Source organism: Erithacus rubecula, assembly GCF_903797595.1.
Source record: "Erithacus rubecula genome assembly, chromosome: 2".
NCBI classification, from domain to species: domain Eukaryota; kingdom Metazoa; phylum Chordata; class Aves; order Passeriformes; family Muscicapidae; genus Erithacus; species Erithacus rubecula.
In genome coordinates, this window is record NC_136685.1 from 52,810,596 (window position 1) to 52,827,357 (window position 16,762).

The window sequence follows — 16,762 nt, forward strand, 5'->3', positions numbered from 1 at the left end:
TAATGTTAGGTAATGGAGTGCTTTGTTTGCTAAGGAGAGTGATATTCCTGGAAGCAGACAGGCATGTTGTAACCTTGATTCCAGAAACCATTAAAAATTATTTTAAAAAAAAAATTACAAAATTGGTCTGCACAGCCTCCATTAAAAATGCCATATAATTAAGAAAGAAAAAAAAAAATGCTTGTTTTATTAAAGGTCTCTAGAAACCAGAATGGACTAAGAATCAGACTCAATTTTGATGTTTCTATACTAACCTGGAGTGATCAGGAAGCTGTATTCAGTCCTCTTTCAAAAAGGGGTGAAAACAGATTTCTTCTGTGAAAAAGGTTCACTTCTGGGAAGGAAAAAACCAAGCCCCCAAACCTATCTCTTTTTTTTCCCCCTCCAGCAGGGTCGTGTGCCACCAGACCTATAACCTTTTGGCAGAAATGGCATGCATGCAGTGCTAGCTAAATCTGTCCTGGGAAGATCAGTGTAACTTTTGTCCTAGAAGCTCACAGAGCAGAGGAAATAGATGTTTGGAGGAAGTACTGTGTTTCCAAAAGAATATAAAGTTTGAAATGTGAAGTAGGAGCCCAGGCTGTGCTTGAGAGAATGCCTGGGGAGCTGTGGAGCTGCATCTTGGGGAGCTCTGAGAGCAGAAGCTGGCTAGTTTTGGGAGGGGGGAAAATAAAAAAAAAATGCTACAAAGCCAGGAGGAAAGAGGAGGAACTGGTTAACATGATTAAGCAACTGTTAGGATAGCATGGGATTACTTCTATTGCATCATGTGAAATAAGAACAAGAGAGAACATTTTGTATATATTTCAGGGAAAGCTTCCTGTCAGTGACAGATGCTGGGTTGCAGAAAGTCTACATTTTGCAATGTTGTGACCAAGATTTTGAGATTAAGGCAGATAAACAAGGAAGGCAAGACAAACAGCAGGTCCTTGGTCAAGTGAGGGGTTGTCCTTTAGATGACATTGGTTTGTTATTATTTGTGAAATTATTATAGGCAAAGTGGAAAATAAGATGACCTGAAAAGTATCACAGTAAGGCATACTGATGCCTTGTTCAGCAGCTGATTATTGATGGTTTAATAATGTTTTATGCCAAATCATTTTCCATTCCTAAAATATGAGTGGCCCTGGTTACATAAGCTTAGAGTGGGGATTAGAGGAATTTGGGGTATATGGTTGTATATGCTGTGTAAGTTAGCATGGTGTCCCTCTCCATGGCAGAAGGGTTAGAATTGGATGATCTTCAAGGTCTCTTCCAACCTTAGCCATTCTATAATTCTGTGGAGCATGAGGTTGGAAATTGTCTTAGTAGGAAAATGGACTGGGTGCAGGCTTGAGCCTTAAGTAGCTAGAAATACACTGTACCAATGACCAATTTGGCATTGCCAAACTTGTACAATAGTCAGTACTTTTAGACTTGTAATTCTGGTGTTGGCATACACAGCTGAACTTTTGTCAGGCTCTTGACCCTGCCTGAATTGTTGTCCTAAATTGGTGTAGGGGAAATTTACATATTTCCTCTGGATCCTACTCCCCAGATCTCAAGATCCACCATTATCTTTTCTGCTCATGGCTTAATCCCTTTGAATATCTGCCAGTCTCAGGTGCATTTGATCTGGGCACTTGCTAAGTTTCCTGTGAGTTAAGATCCTCAGGCGTGGATAATTAATTTCACTCATTTGAGATTGTATCCTTTTGCTAAGAGGCAAATTGTCTTACCCCATGGTCTATTATTCTATTATTCTGTTTCAAATCCTAGCAATAATTTTTTAATGAAATTTATTCAGTCTTTCATTTTGTTGCGAAGCACAATGATTGAACAAAACCATATTAAGACTCAGACATGTTTTCTGTATCCCTGTGACTGAGTACAATCAGCAAATGTACATTTCTTTCTGTCTTAAAAATCCATTGCCATCTAGTATAGCCTAATGCAGTCAAAAAGGTTTTCCTTTCTTTCTCTCTCACATCCTCTTTTGCTTTTCACATACACCTCATTAATACAATGTGAGGGTTTTTCCAGCACATAATGATGAGTTTACTCTTGCAGTTCTGCAAACTGTAACCTGTGATGAGATGAATTCTAGGGATTGAACCACCTTCTAAAGTCAGGGTTTCCCTTTCCCTGTTAAAATAAAATTTACTGTAGTGTTTTTGTGTTTTGAAGCACAGTTGATCCTCTGATTTAATGACATAAATGTTAATTTATGTTGACCCCCCCACCTGTGTGCCCTATTCATACATTGCATGTGTGTTCTCTGCTACAGTTAATCTGAAATATTTGGAAGAGGTGCTTCATGTAATACAGCCCAGATCGTGGAGTCACTGCCTGTAATGCTTGCTTCAGCACAAGTAAATAGCAGTAAGAATTCTGTTTCCAAAGAAGTTCAGTCCTCAGTGCATTGTGCTGATCAATTGTTATATGTGCTGTCCTGTCTCAGGAAATCTCAAAATCATGAATGATCTGCTCTTGAGGAGAGCCATTGCCCATTTCTTTCCTGCTCCTCATCCTTAACAAAATTCTCTTGGCCCCTCTAACCCAGTATAGAAATGGGAGAACCTTTCTATATGGAAAACATAAAGGCAAAGTAAACTAAAGTACCAGCTTTTGACCACACAGTTGGTTCTGAATAGAGTGACAAGAAAGGCAAAAACTGGTTATGGCATGAATATCCACCCTTTATTATTTTTACTCAGGAATTGAGGAAAGGCTGAGAACAATACTGCTTTAAAATAAGAGGACAAAAAGTAGATGAAACTCCAAATTAGAAATGTTTAGCCTGATAGAAATAAAGTCCCAAAAGACCAGCTGGCAAAAAATAAGCAGTCTTCTACTGATGTTATGGGACAGATTTAGAATTACTGGTATGCCAAAGAGGAAGGTGTAGAACTCTGTATACTATATAGGTAGAGAGAAAACTTGGAAATGGAAAAAGGAGCATAAAGAGATGAGATCCATCAGTTTTAAGGCTTGGTAATGAGCAGTTCATTATGGTACAGAGTAAATTGGTAAAAATTGTGATGATTAGTTAAGTTTTTGGCATAGCAGATGTATTTTTCTGATTGATTGATTTCACTGAAATGTTGGTAGAACAGTCTCTGACTCACTGAGTTTGAGGAAATAGAAATATGGGGGAAGAAAGGGAGGGGGAGTTATTATTTTGCTAGAATGCAGTATTAGATCTGTACGGATTTACTCTCATTATAAAGAAGTGTTGCTATTAGGTAGGGAAATAGGTTTTTTAAGGAGTTTTATGTTGTTTCACAAAGAAAATGCTTTTTCAATATTTAGTATAGAAAGGATATGGAAGTAAGGCCCAGTGGTTTAAAACCTGTAATTAGGGCTCAATTATTCTTGATTTTTAATGGTGAAGCAGACTCAAGAATAATGTTAATTTTGATTATTAGGTGCTTGTTTAGCAAATTAGGTTATTTGTTATATTTATAAAGAACATTGGATGGGAAAAAATTAGTACTATCTTCTCATATTCTTTGAATTTTTTCTCATCCTAGATTATAATGTCGGTTTTTTTATGTGAAGGACTGATTGCATTAAATTTAGTTTTATGACATGGTAATGTTTCAGGATTTTTTCATCCACAGATTTTGTTCTGCCATGCTCTAGCAATGATTTTTACATTTCTGTGAATTAGATTAAGTGAACTGTAGTCATACCTTCAACATTCTTAGCTCTTTATCTACATTTATTTTGATTTCATGTCTGAGGTCACTTCCATGGCACAGAACAATTTATTATGACCAAGCACGTGCCTGAATTTCTTGTTTATCTTGTCTTTGGAATATTTTTCTTTGGAAATCAAGAGGGGCTTTTTGCAAGGTTATGTGGTGATAGGACAATGGCTGCAAACTGGAAGAGGGTGGTGAGTCCAGAGAAGTTGTGGATGCCCAATCCCTGGAAGTGTTCAGTGCCAGTTTGGATGGGGCTCTGAGCAATCTGGTCTACTGAAAGGGTGTCCTGTCTATTACATCAGGGGTAGAACTAAATGAGTTCTAAAGTCCCTTCCAAACCAAATCGTTCTGCGATTCAGTGTTCTTGAAAGTGGGTGTATTTGGATTTTTAGAGAACAATAGAAGTTGAGGAAGAGCTTGTTCTAAGGATGATCCAAAACAATGTTTTTCTGCATTCAAGGCCAGAGCATTTAAAGAGAGATCTAAATTTCTATGTACTAGTACTCTCCAAGTATCAAAAGTAAGCTTCATGTTTACAAACCTCTGTGTGGTAAAGCAATGAACATTTATACAGCTACATCTCACAATATCAGATTAAAAACTGATAACAAAATTGTGTGAGGGACTGTGATAACATGAGTTTGTATGGAGCCTTTTTCTGAGCTCAGGCAGAACAACACAGATTCAGCTTGTTAGGCTTCACTTATTAACACTCATTTAACAATCTGTCTTAGTCCAAAAAAGATTGCCTTTTTTAGTATACTTGACAGTAGCATGGAAAAGTCACAGCCAAAATAGCATCCCTTTGGAAGCTGTATAGTAGCACATGTATCCTAAAGGCACAAAACTGAAGTTGCCTTAGACTATTGGAAGGATAGGGAGACAGTCACAAGAGGTAAATGTTTATTAAATGACTTGCCTTGTCATGCTTGTGAGTAAACATTTGATTTTCATGGTGGACAGGTCCATAAGCAGGGACTTTAAGGTTTAATGTAAGCATTAAACTATTACAGGAGTTGGGGAATTTCTCTGTCAACAAGTCTCTTTTAGTAGAAAAATAAACCAAAGATATTTAATAGAACTCCCTCTGTGCCAGAACTACTCTTACATAACTTTTTAAATTTTGTTTGTTCTGGAGGCTCTTGCCTGTGGCATCACATCCCTCAGTGCTTCAGAGGGATGAGTATGTTTAGCAGATAGCATCCCCTATCTTCATTTAAAGGTGGTCAGAAAAGTTGTATCAGAGCATCACAGGGATTTGTGTGAAACAAAACAAACTTTTGCCATGTTTGCCAAGTCTTCAACTCAGAGTATCCTGTGGTTACTCCTGCTGTCATTACTGAATCTGGCAAGAGCACCACTTTCCCCTGAATAGCTGCAACACCCTTAATTTCCTCTGTAGCAGAAATTCCTAACTTTATCAGGTTTGTTCCATGGTGTGCCAAATTAGATAAAGAAGCCTTTCCAGTAAACTAGAAACCGTGTATTCAGCATGAAGGACAGATTGGTATTGCTTTGTAAGACAGTCCTGTATTTACAGAGCAATATATGTAAACCTAAGAAGTTTGTTAGGTGTCCCACATCAGGTGGGAGCATCCAGCAACAGAAATGTTATCATCCTCATGTCATAATGAGATTATAATTTCACTCTTCCTCCCAGTGCCTTAGTTGTGTCAATTTCTTAAGTGATTACTTAAGAGACTTTTCATGATTGTCCTTCTTAATTAACAAGGAAATGTTCAGAGTTGTGACTTTCCTGTCTGTATTTACTGTGTTGATTAGATATGGGCACGTGCTAATATTTGTGTTGATAGAGTTTGTAAAAACTGTATTAGAAATAAGTATTAGAATAACCCAAAAGGCAGATGGAGGCATGTCTGTTACCACAGCCCTCCCCAGGTCGCAGAGCAGAATCTCTGCCACCAAATTTCTCAGCTGGTCTCGGTCACCTATTCTAAATATTAAGGGTCTCTTCTATGATGTTCCCCATGTTATCAGTGTTTTGTTGCCAAGAAGGGTTGTTGAAGGAAAAACAAAGCCCAGTGTGTTCAGGCCACGAGGGAAGGATTGCAGAATATTGTCTTGGAGCATAGCTGGTAAAAGGTTGTAAAACTGGCTTTTCCTATAAAAGGATCCCCTGTTGCTTCCTTCAATTAAATCTGTTACAAAAAAATCACAATCCATGGGCTAATCATATGAACAATAGAGGGATTCAAACTGCCCTGCCTCTCTCCAAATCTGAGATATCTGCATACACTCTAAACAGGCTGTGTCAGGGCCATGAAAATGCTGTACTAGGACCATGATATCTGATTTGTTCCAATACAGTATTTCAAAATTCAACTCACAATCTTCTAATGTGTAGGGGGGGGTTGTAGACTTGGAGAGTAAACCTAGTCCAATAGAAAGATGCAGCAGTGAATTTTAATCCAAACTTGGCTGTGGTTGCAGGCATTTGGTTCGTGTCCATAACTGCTAGCAGTAGGATGTAGGATCATAAAGCCTCTTTTGAATAATTCTGTGGAGCTGATAGTTCCCTTTGTAAAAAATGATGGTCATTTCAGGATAACTGGTATGCTTCAGTTCTAGTAATAAAAAAACACTGCTCAGCATGAATGCATTGAGGTACATTCACAGAGTATGAATTGGTTTTCATATTTTGAAAATTATAGAAGAGAATTCTGGGATAAACAAAATGAAAGGTTTTTTCATTTTTTTTTCTGAGCAATATTGAGGAGAAGACAGTGTAATTTTTTTATTCACAGGCACAGAAATAAAGTAGTGTCACAATATTGATGCAAATACCGTGCTGTGGTATATCTGTTCCCTTTTCAAAACAGAGGAAGTGTGAATTTTTAAATCTCCTTTATGAATCTAAAGCATTCATATCTGCAATGATTTCTACAGATATTCCAATAATCCCAATAATGTTAGACAGCCCACTCAAAGAAGCATTTGCCTGCTGCAAAGGAATTGTATTCATTAAAGAAGCAGGTGAGCAGGAGCTGCAGCATGGAAGGAGAGATGTAAATAGGACAGATGTGTGTTAAATTGTCAAGTAGATGTAGATGACCAATACTCATTTTTATTACATGACCTGTTTCATTTTATCAACAAATTTTCATTTATTCATGAATAGGAATGATAGAGTGGTACCTTGCCAGCCAACTGTGGCATTGCAGACACTCCCACAGCTGCTATTTTGGGAGTATGAGAGTAGAAGCAGAGCACCAGGGAATCATATAGGCCCATGTGCCTGTCTGCCAAGGTGGCTGCACAGATAAATCCAGGCACAAACTTCAGGCAAGATGTGCATGCATTTGCATTCACATGTCAGTCAGATGTGTTTCCAGTGGGAGTGCAGAGCTCTCTTAGGAGGAGCTAGTCTTCACCCTAGACTTTTGATGAGCCATGAAGATCTCAAAATATTAAAAATAAACAAAAAAACCCCACAAGCCCATTCTTCTGTAGCTATATAAACCGTACTTTTAAAATACTCATTTAAGCAATGTGACATTTTTCATGCTTGAGAAAGTACTTCTAAGTGAGCTACCTGCTTATTTTGAAATAATAAACACAATAGTAGCTATATGGATTTTATACATATATCTGTAAATGAGAACTGTTCTGCAGAAAATATTCATGGAGAAGAGCTTTGGCCTTTTTTACGCCATAATACATGATGTACTGCAACTAAAATTATTCTGTGAGTAAATATAATCACTACTGTTGTGTGGAATCTGGAGGCCTCTGTGACTGATTAGTCATATTCTGCATATTAAGCACTACAGGGTCAAGTGTGAGAGTGGCTGAGCACCATATTTCCCATTGATTTTGTTCCCAGTTGCATGGATAGATCATTAGCTCTGTGTGAGTAACAATTTCCACAACCCATGAGTAATTCTGAAAAACAAGAAACTCTGCAACTGGAAACTAGTTTTATTTTAAATAATCAGTAAGTATTTTAATTATTTTTTCTAGTGACTATGTAGACTGGGGCAGCCAACACATTTTTGAACATCTTTACTAAAAGCAAAGGAAATCAGTAATCAAAAGGCTTCATTCAAAGGAGTGTGTGGGATCGATTCAGAAAAACTGTGAGGAGATGCTGCTCATAAATGCCTTGGATACCCTGAGTGAGAAGAGTCTGAATTAAGTCTGTTCTTTCTGTAAGTTAAAGGATAGACTTAGACCCAGGATTTAGAGATAGCAAAGAGTTATGGTAAGCAGTGAGTCAGAGAATGTGGAGTATGTAGCTATTTGGTTTTGGGAATAGTCTCTTTCTCTGCCTCTGTTGCATGGTAGCCTGAAATATTTCTCCTTGGAAATGATAATTCTGTTTTTAATGTAATCTTATATTTACATTCTTATAATGCGTCCTTATAATGTATTCTAATGTTTGGTTTTAACCAAAACTATCCCACTTGACATTCTTTTTAATATCTTTGAAATATTTATCTACACTTTTTCTAAAATGTAAAGAAATGCTTTACCAAAAGGTAGTCTGATGATTCTTCAGGGGGAAAGCAGTTCTTCCATGCCCATACTAACAATGCTCTGAAGAGCTGCTGTTCCAGAGCAGAATGATCAGATTAACAGCTAATAGAGGAACTGCCTCTGAATATGAGGGGTTTTGTTTGCTTCTCTCTCCTCCTTGAATCCCCATATGAATTATGCTTTATCAGTGAAATCACTCCCAGGTTGTGCGGTACATTAGGAAGAGTAATAAAAGCCTTTCATAACTATTATCTAAATGTGCTGGCAAACTTTAATAAATTTACATCTATGAAAAATGAAAAATTTAGGTAATTGAACAGCACAAAGCTTTGTGCTGAGAGTGAACAATAATATCTCTTTCACCAGATGCATGTGACTAAGCAGCCTCTTATTACTGGGTGCAGAATGTGAACACCAGAAGAGGACATGAAATGTATGACCTTTAAATATAGATGGAGGGAAACAGTATTTACCTAGTGCAGGAGACTCTGAAATAGCAAATGGCATGACCAATGAGAATTGGACAATGAGATTTGCTTTTCCTGGAACAAATTCTTTTTGAAAGGATGATTCTGCAGTAGGGTCTATGGTTTATTAGGAAAATGTTTCATGGAAAAGTACCATTTCAAATTGCATGTAATAATGTATGAGAATCTTTCCTATGTATACAGTTGGTTTGTTGTGTGTGTTATTCATAGCAAAACAGGAAGATGTCAGCTTCTTGTTTTTATCAGCAGATATTTAAGAGTGGGCTGCTGGATCACGCAATTCTTTGATGTTAGAGCTTTAAGATAGAAGACAGAAGAGAGGCAGGGAGGGACTATATGGTTTTTCTAAATTTTATGTTTTGTTTAGAAAAATATTTGTAACCTGTGCTTTGAGTGTTTTAGTAATTTTTCCTGTGAGAAACTCCTGAATTAAAAGCAATGAATAAATAGATAGATTTTAGATTTATTGAGCAAAATCACAAAATGGTGGCACCTAAATTTAGGAATGTTGCTAAAGTTTGAATATGCCTTATGCTATATTTGGCCCTGAGATTGGCTCAGAGCACAGGGCTGATAATGCCAAGGTTGCAAGTTTGATTCCCTCAAGGGCCATTTACTTAAGAGTTGGACTTGATGATCCTTATGGGCTCCTTCCAACTCAGAATATTCTGTGATTCTGTGATCTTTGCTCAGATGTCACAGGTGATCGTTGGCAGAAAAAAATAAATTTGCACACTTACTCTTCAAAGCTGAATGAGGGGCCTGTAATGTTAGCCAGAGATTTTTGCTGGAGTGTTATAGGAAATATGAGCAGTGAAATATTTTTGATCTAATGCGCTGTACACATCTTTATGGAACACTTTTGGTTTGGAGGTTGAGGAGGGAAAAACTTATTTTTTACAATCAGGAAGAGGCAGCTAATAAGTTAGAGTCCAGCTCAAGTCAGAGGCTCCTGATAGAATCACAGCTACTGTCTTTGCATGGCAATGAATTCCTTCTCTTGTCTGTTGTGACGCATAGGTGAAAAACAAGCAGCAGAGCCAGACGATGCAGAGCTGGTGAGCCTCAGCAAAAGGCTGGTGGAGAACGCAGTGCTGAAGGCCGTGCAGCAATATTTAGAAGAAACACAAAACAAAAGCAGGCAGACTGATGGGAGCCCTGCAAAAACTGAGGAAGCGGCGAGCGGCAGCAAGAATGGGAGTGACAATGATAACAGCAAGTGAGCACTGTGCACAAAGCTTGGGAGCAAATATCCCACCAAGAATAACTACAAAACCACGTTCCGCTCCCTGCTGAAGTTTGCAAAGTGGTGCTGGTGTCAGGCACTCTGCTTTGTGAGTCTCCCATCAAAAGTTTGTTCTGAATTGAAGGACACTGTCTACTGGTTTAGTTAGTGCGTGCACTGCTGAAAATCTGTCGAATGCTGGGGGGGATGGACGGTGGAAAAAAGACAAGAGTGGTGAAGCAGGCGGCTCCGGTCTTCACTGGCTCACGATACCAAGGCTCCCTTCCTTGCTTTTGAAGAGAAACTGAACATTTTGCATTTGTCATTTGGACTGTCGTGGATGGCTGTGGATGAGGCCTTGCCATGAGTGGAAGCGATGCCCTGTGCCCCAGGGTTTGGCAGCGCTGCAGGGCTGCTTGCTCTGTGTGAGAGCACGTGCTGTTTCCTAGTCAACAGCAGTCAATACCAGGCTAAAAATTGCCACTACAGGCACCCACCGCAGATACTATTACACAGTATGTAATAAGACAGGAGTTTCCCTTAAATGTGATGCTGTACTGTTCTTTACATTTTGGTAGCATTTGTTGATGTAAATTATATTTTTTGATGAAATACGTTTTTATATAAAATCAGTATGGGCGAAACACTGAGCACTTACTTCTGTCCAAACCCGATATGATCTCTTTATCTCTGTACAGTAACGATTCTAAATCACATTAGTTGTTACAAAATGTATTATATTGTTGTTTTCCTCTAGGAAAGAGCCATGAAGCAGACTTAGTAAAGGAAGCTTTACGCAGAGAAACGCAGGCCCTGTTACCCAGACTGAATCAGATAAAGGAGCTGTTAACGAGTCCTGAGATCCGCACAAAAATTAGCAAAGAGCTGTTTGAAGACAGGCACAACTCTAACAGTAAATGGAAAAGTTGTATTGACTCTGAGTCTCCAAATGCATGACTGTAAATTGCCATGATGGAAAATCTCATCAGGTTGTTTAAAGACAAAATATTGTGGCAAGAAATTTTTCAGGTTGGTTTGTTTGGGTTTTTTTAACTGAAAATGTGAATGGGTGTAAATGGCTCATGAGATACTTGCACAAAGGATTATATTTCATAATAATGAAGTATAGCCACTTCTCAACAGTGCATTGAAACATGTTTGAGTGTGCAGGTGTATGTCATGATTCCAAAGTGGAAAAATACTGGTTTCAAATAGATCTGAGCAAACACTGTGCCCTTCCTTTATCATTGTAAATAACTCAGTTTTTTCTCATATATTCCTTCCCTAACAATGATGTACAAGTACTAAAAAATTGGTGGTTTTAAATACTTCAAAATGTATATTTGGGAAAAAAAAAATCCTCTTTTAATTATCTGCCTTTTGTATATGTAATGGTATTTTGGGTTAGCATTGTATGTTTTTTATTGTTTTTTTAAACAGCACTTGAATACTTGTATAGATGCTGACATTTAGTTTCTGCTGATGTTTACACTAAAGCAAGAATGTTTTAAATTTCAGTATGAAATTCAGGCTCCACTCATTGATCTCAATGGCATACTTTCATTGGCTTTAATGGAGTCAGGATGCTGCAATTAAGATTTCTCGTGCAAATAATAATATTCCTTGGGATAATATTTGCCTTCTTACTTTTGTAGAACAGTGTTTTTGTCTTTTGTTTTTGATGTTCCTCCATCTCTGCCTTCTGCTGCCTGAGGTGGGGTGTCAGTTTGCTCTCATTGTTCCCTCCACACACCTGCAAGATTCACTGAAGGTTTGGATGATGGACAACAATACAGGTGTAGGTCCAATATTTGCAATTTTATAACCATTGTCATAAAAGCTATATAATATGTTGTGATTGGTATCAGAATTGTGCTGTTAGAACAGCTGTGTGCATATTCCTAATTTTTTTAAGCACTGTTCATTTATCTCGCGTCAGAGCTTTTTTTCCTCATTTGATATATAACAGTATATTCTGAAACGCATCTTATATGTGCCATGTTCACAATAAAACATTTTTCCTTTGCACTCTGTGAATGTTTTCACCTGTTTCCAAATGGACTTTAATAAAATTAAGTACTTGCAAGTAACAGGTTACAGGAGAGAAATAGTGCTCCAGTGAATCACACCATTAAGTTGATGACAGGGTGTTGTGACAACATACAGCTCTGGAGCTTGGCTGCTGAAATCATGCAGATAAACTAGGCCCAAGTGATTATTGTTTTCAAGGAAAAAAACTTTGAAACTCTTGGGATTAATTTATGTTCTGGGAAGGGTGTGTTTAGAAATAAATACTGGGTACAATTTCCTAGAGGTCCACTGTTGAAGTGTGAGTTAAAGGAGTAGTCTTAAAATACTCTAGAATGATAGATTTTAAAAAAAAAATCTGAATCTAAAATTATCCCTGGAGATCATTGGAAGGTACCTTTTTATAGGCTATCAGGCAATTTAAATCCAACTTGCACATAAAAACACAAAACCAGACACTCAGCTGTGAAAACAGGAAACAATTTATTGGATTGTCTCTGAATCATGGATTGTCATCTCCCATTCCTCTCTACAAGTCATTACCATGATTAAGGGCCTTTTTATATCATTCAGCTTGTGGAAATTAATCACTGAATTTATGTCACCTATCATTTTGATAGGTGACCTCATTATTAGAGAGCCTACTCATTCAGTTCCTGTGGATAACATCAAGAATAGCAGCTCTGAAAAATGTTTAGGAGAGTTAAGGGCCTTAACTGAGATGTACTAGAGTGGGTCTGCCAGAGGGACACCCCAGAGTCTCTAAAAATACTCTGGAAAAAGTTTAAGCAACCCAAACCCATCTTTAACTTTCAGATGTTTTGAGACAGGAAAATCAACAGGGCTTTTGTTTCTAAGGTATTCATGTTCTCTTAAAATAGCCATTACTTCTGGTTTTGACAAGAACAACTGTTAATTTACTCAAAATTCAAAACAATATGAGGGAAAAACCCTTGAATCTAGATTAATCTTTTTATGACAACCCTTCTTACTTTCTCAAAGTTTTTGTCTCCACTGGCACTGAAGCCTGGCAGCCAAATTGAAGGATAAATCTCATGTATGGAGCTGTGAGATGAGCACTGAAGAATGCAGATACATAAATACTGAACCTAACATAGGCAGGTGTGAAGCTCGGAGCTGCACCCACCAGAACAAATATGTTGCCTTCCTCACACTTACAAATCATTTTCAGACAACAATTTTGTTTCTTAAATAAGCCCTTCTTCTGGGGAATGTCTTAAGGCAGTGATGCACAGGTTATTCTAGGAAAGTGTTGGCATTTCAAAACAGATGGTGCAAGTTTGACCATGTTTTGTTTTCAGTTCTACCATCCAGTTTGCTCAAACTCAAAGGATATTTCTACACTGATGTTTGTAGAGCTGTCTGTGACAGATTTAAAAGCAGTAGCTCAGATTCCAGGACTAATCTAGCTGGAACTGCCCATGGCCTACTGAGAAACTTCCTGACATCTAGGCTTGGTCCAGGCATAGACCAAAAAAATTGTGGAAGGCATGCATTGGATATCTTAACACCCATGCCATAAATTCCCTACAAGGTTGGGCTGTGCATCAGAGCTGTTTAAGGGTTGACAGAGTGACCAGAGAGACAGAAAATCCATCTAAGTCCTGACTAACAGTCACCATTTCTCTGATGAAGGAAGGGAGACAGATGGGAAACCCCAATGTCTCCAAGCACAGGTGCACGTGCCATAAGGATGCTCAGTCTGGTAGTTAAGGGGTAATGCACCAGCTGAATGTTTGTGAGAACAAAGATAAATGCTGTTTCTGTGTTGACTGAAGGTGCCCTTAAGCTGAAATGGATTGGATCTTAAGGTCAGATTTGAATGCTGTATCCAGATATACAGATATTGGGACCCACGCTGGATAACTCTGTGTCTATTGATGGTCCTACTGAATTGTTTGCTCAAATACTACTTCTTGGCAAGGTTCTACAGTCTGTAAGTTTGGATTCAAGAGGCTTCATATTATATATTTATAGAAGTTTCTGATTATAACTGTGCACGCTTCTGTGTGTGCTATTTTAGCCTAAAGACCATGTGAGCATGTCATGGATCAGAGTGTGAGCTATGCTTCATTCTGGTGACAAGAATGATACTGCTTCATTTTTATGTCAGTCTAGACATGACTCACATATTCTTGTTAGAATTGACTTTTTAAAAGTCTTGAGAGATATCCTACACATTAATGTAGTCAGCAAGCAGGAAAAATAGCAGAGCAGGGCTGCTGCCCTCAGTGGAACTTGTAAGTTAAAGTTTAGTAAAAGCATACATTTATTTTTTTTTTTCCACTTATGTCCAAGATATGCTTGTGAACTTAAGTGTAAACTGAAACTTTTTCACTGCAGATGAAATGCTACCTGCAGAGTTGGCTGCAGCCCAGTGGAAGACAGGAGGAAATCTGGTTGCCTCAAGTGGAGCCTTGTATCCAGACACCTGAGGGTTGCTTCACTTTGCTTTTAGCTTCAGACTTGGTTTTGCACAATCTTTTTCAAAACAATGTCTTATCAGTGAATGCCCTCTGCCTCTGTTCAGCTGTTAATGGTATATTGTCTCGTCCTGAAAAAATGGGGGGCTGAACTGCTACTGTGGCATTCAGCTGTTTCCATCCCTTTGGAGGAGGGGAGAAGTTGTTGCTGGAATCCCAAAGAGATTGATGTCTGCAGAGACACCTCTGGTCAAAGGAGTGCCTACATGACTGTTCTCTGAAGTCTTCATCTGGCAGTGACCACTGTCTGATCCAGCCCAAAACCACCAGACAAAAGCAGTTCCCAAGGGATGCACCCTCCCAGAAATGACATGGTGAGTGTGTCAACTGTGTGATTTGTAATTAGTGAGCACTTGGATAAACTAAGTGATGTTTTAGCTTCATGAAAATTGTGTTAAGTTATGGTCATATAATAATTTAATTTTCAAAACTTTTTGGAGTTTCAGTTCTTGTGGAACTTTTCACGTAGTGACAGGGGGTAATCTCTGAAACTGATGAAGGTGCATTTGCTTTCAAAGAGCTCTTTAGTGCCATACCATAATCTTCTATAGAAATACTTTGCACTTTTTATTTCAATTAAACAAAGTCTTTCCTGGCCTGGTTTCAGAGGCAAGGACTCACACTATTCTTTTGGGAAAAGAAACTGTTTGAACCATGGAAGTAGGAGCACATTAATGCTGACATGTGTTTTACTCTGCTGTTCCTTTGATCAATAGTTTCTGTATAAGCAACTTCTTAGCATGCACTCATCTTCTCATTTATATTCTCCTCATGTTAAGCCTTTATAATGAGAACATTTGTACTGAATGAAAATCAGTCCCAAGGGACGGTTGGGCTGAGAAATAAAACACACTCATAGTGAAGCAATAATTAGAACAGTACAAGGGAAAACAAAAAGTGATATGCCTGCCATTCCTGGCATAGCAAAAAGGGCACTCTGGCATTGATAAGCAAATAATTCTGCAGTAAGAGACTGGAGTTTGACTGCTGGTTTGTGGTCTCTGCTCCCACTGCTGTTTATGTTCTTTGTTTAGTGACTCTTGGATGAAAAATGCATTAGCAGAGACTGGGACGTGGAACTGTTTCTTGAAGGAACTTTCCTCATTGCTGGAAGAAAAAAAAAAACCCTTTCCGCTCATGGTGATTAGGGATTAAACCAATCCAAAATGCAGAATTAGAGTAGTTAAGAGGAGATAATTAAAAAATTACACATGGGAATTTCAGTAGAAGCTTATTTGAAATAAAAGTTGCTTTTCTTTCAGATAAGAAAGGCAGAGATGATTTGAGGTCAAGATTGACTCTAGAGGTTCTGGTAGGATTTTTTAGCAAAACTTCAATTTGAATTAAAACTCGGAGAAAGTATTACATTTCAAGAATACTTTTTACTTTAATTCCTTTTTTCTTTTCTTTTCTTTTCTTTTCTTTTCTTTTCTTTTCTTTTCTTTTCTTTTCTTTTCTTTTCTTTTCTTAGCCATACAGAGAACTTCAGGCACTGTAACACTCAGAAGATAAGAAGGAAACATGGTGATATGATTTAACTTTGGTCATAACTCAGAAAAACAAAACATAATAGAAAAACAAAGCAAAGAAGAAATACCAGCAACTAATGATAAAATTCAAAGGTAGCGTAGCTGCTAGTGTGAAAAACATTTTGGAAGTCCAAATGTTTAGAAGAACAGAGGGTGCAGTGAAGCAAAAGAATAGTGTTCTCTGCATCTGGTCAGTCAAATAATGAACACTTGTATTTGTCACTCTGCTGTACTCTACAGGTAAATGTCCCATTTCCCAGTCACATTCTCCAGCCAGATACATCCGAGGAGGAAGGCTGAATGAGCATGTGGCTGTGAAATGCCACTCTAGCACAGCACTGAAGTGAAGACTTACAAGAAATATTGCAGGATAGAGGCTAAGTCAAGGTAAAGTCAAGGCAGAGCTCAGAAGGGATCTCTAGAGGAGCAGGAAGAAACAAAGGAACAAAGTGCATTTGAAACATCACTGTGTAGGTCCTCTGAAGATTCATGACTTTCAGAGGTTACCCCTTGTCACTAGCTAAAACCTTACAGAAGAGTCAAAATTTCAAAAGGTTTTCATAAATTAAGTTATTATGTGACCATGACTTGACACAATTTTCATGAAGCTAAAACACCACTTACTTTATCCAACTTCTGTCAAGGAGGAATGAGTAGTCAAATCCTTGATTGTGCAGAGAGCTACAGGAAATTAATTGCAAATTATCTTAAATTCTGAGGTATTCCTGCTGTCAGCCAGCAGAGCAGAGTGGGAAAAAAACCTCCCCTCCCCAGAGACAAATGGATGACTGAATCTTGAGGT

General features: G+C 38.1%; 1 protein-coding gene across 5 annotated transcripts in view; it reads left to right on the forward strand.

The window, feature by feature from the left end:
- AKAP7 (A-kinase anchoring protein 7) overlaps window positions 1-11,927 on the forward strand; it is a 77,794-nt gene extending 65,867 nt beyond the window's left edge. For 2 of the 5 annotated variants that reach the window (XM_079325270.1, XM_079325267.1), the window contains exons 8-9: window positions 9,695-9,893; window positions 10,657-10,807. In XM_079325270.1, coding sequence (XP_079181396.1) covers window positions 9,695-9,893; window positions 10,657-10,669 — 212 coding nt within the window. In that variant the 3' untranslated portion in view covers window positions 10,670-10,807. Of the gene's footprint in view, window positions 1-9,694 lie in introns of all 5 variants that reach the window. The other 3 variants (XR_013776682.1, XM_079325269.1, XM_079325268.1) reach the window with 3 other exon arrangements.
- The last annotated feature ends 4,835 nt before the right edge of the window (window positions 11,928-16,762 follow it).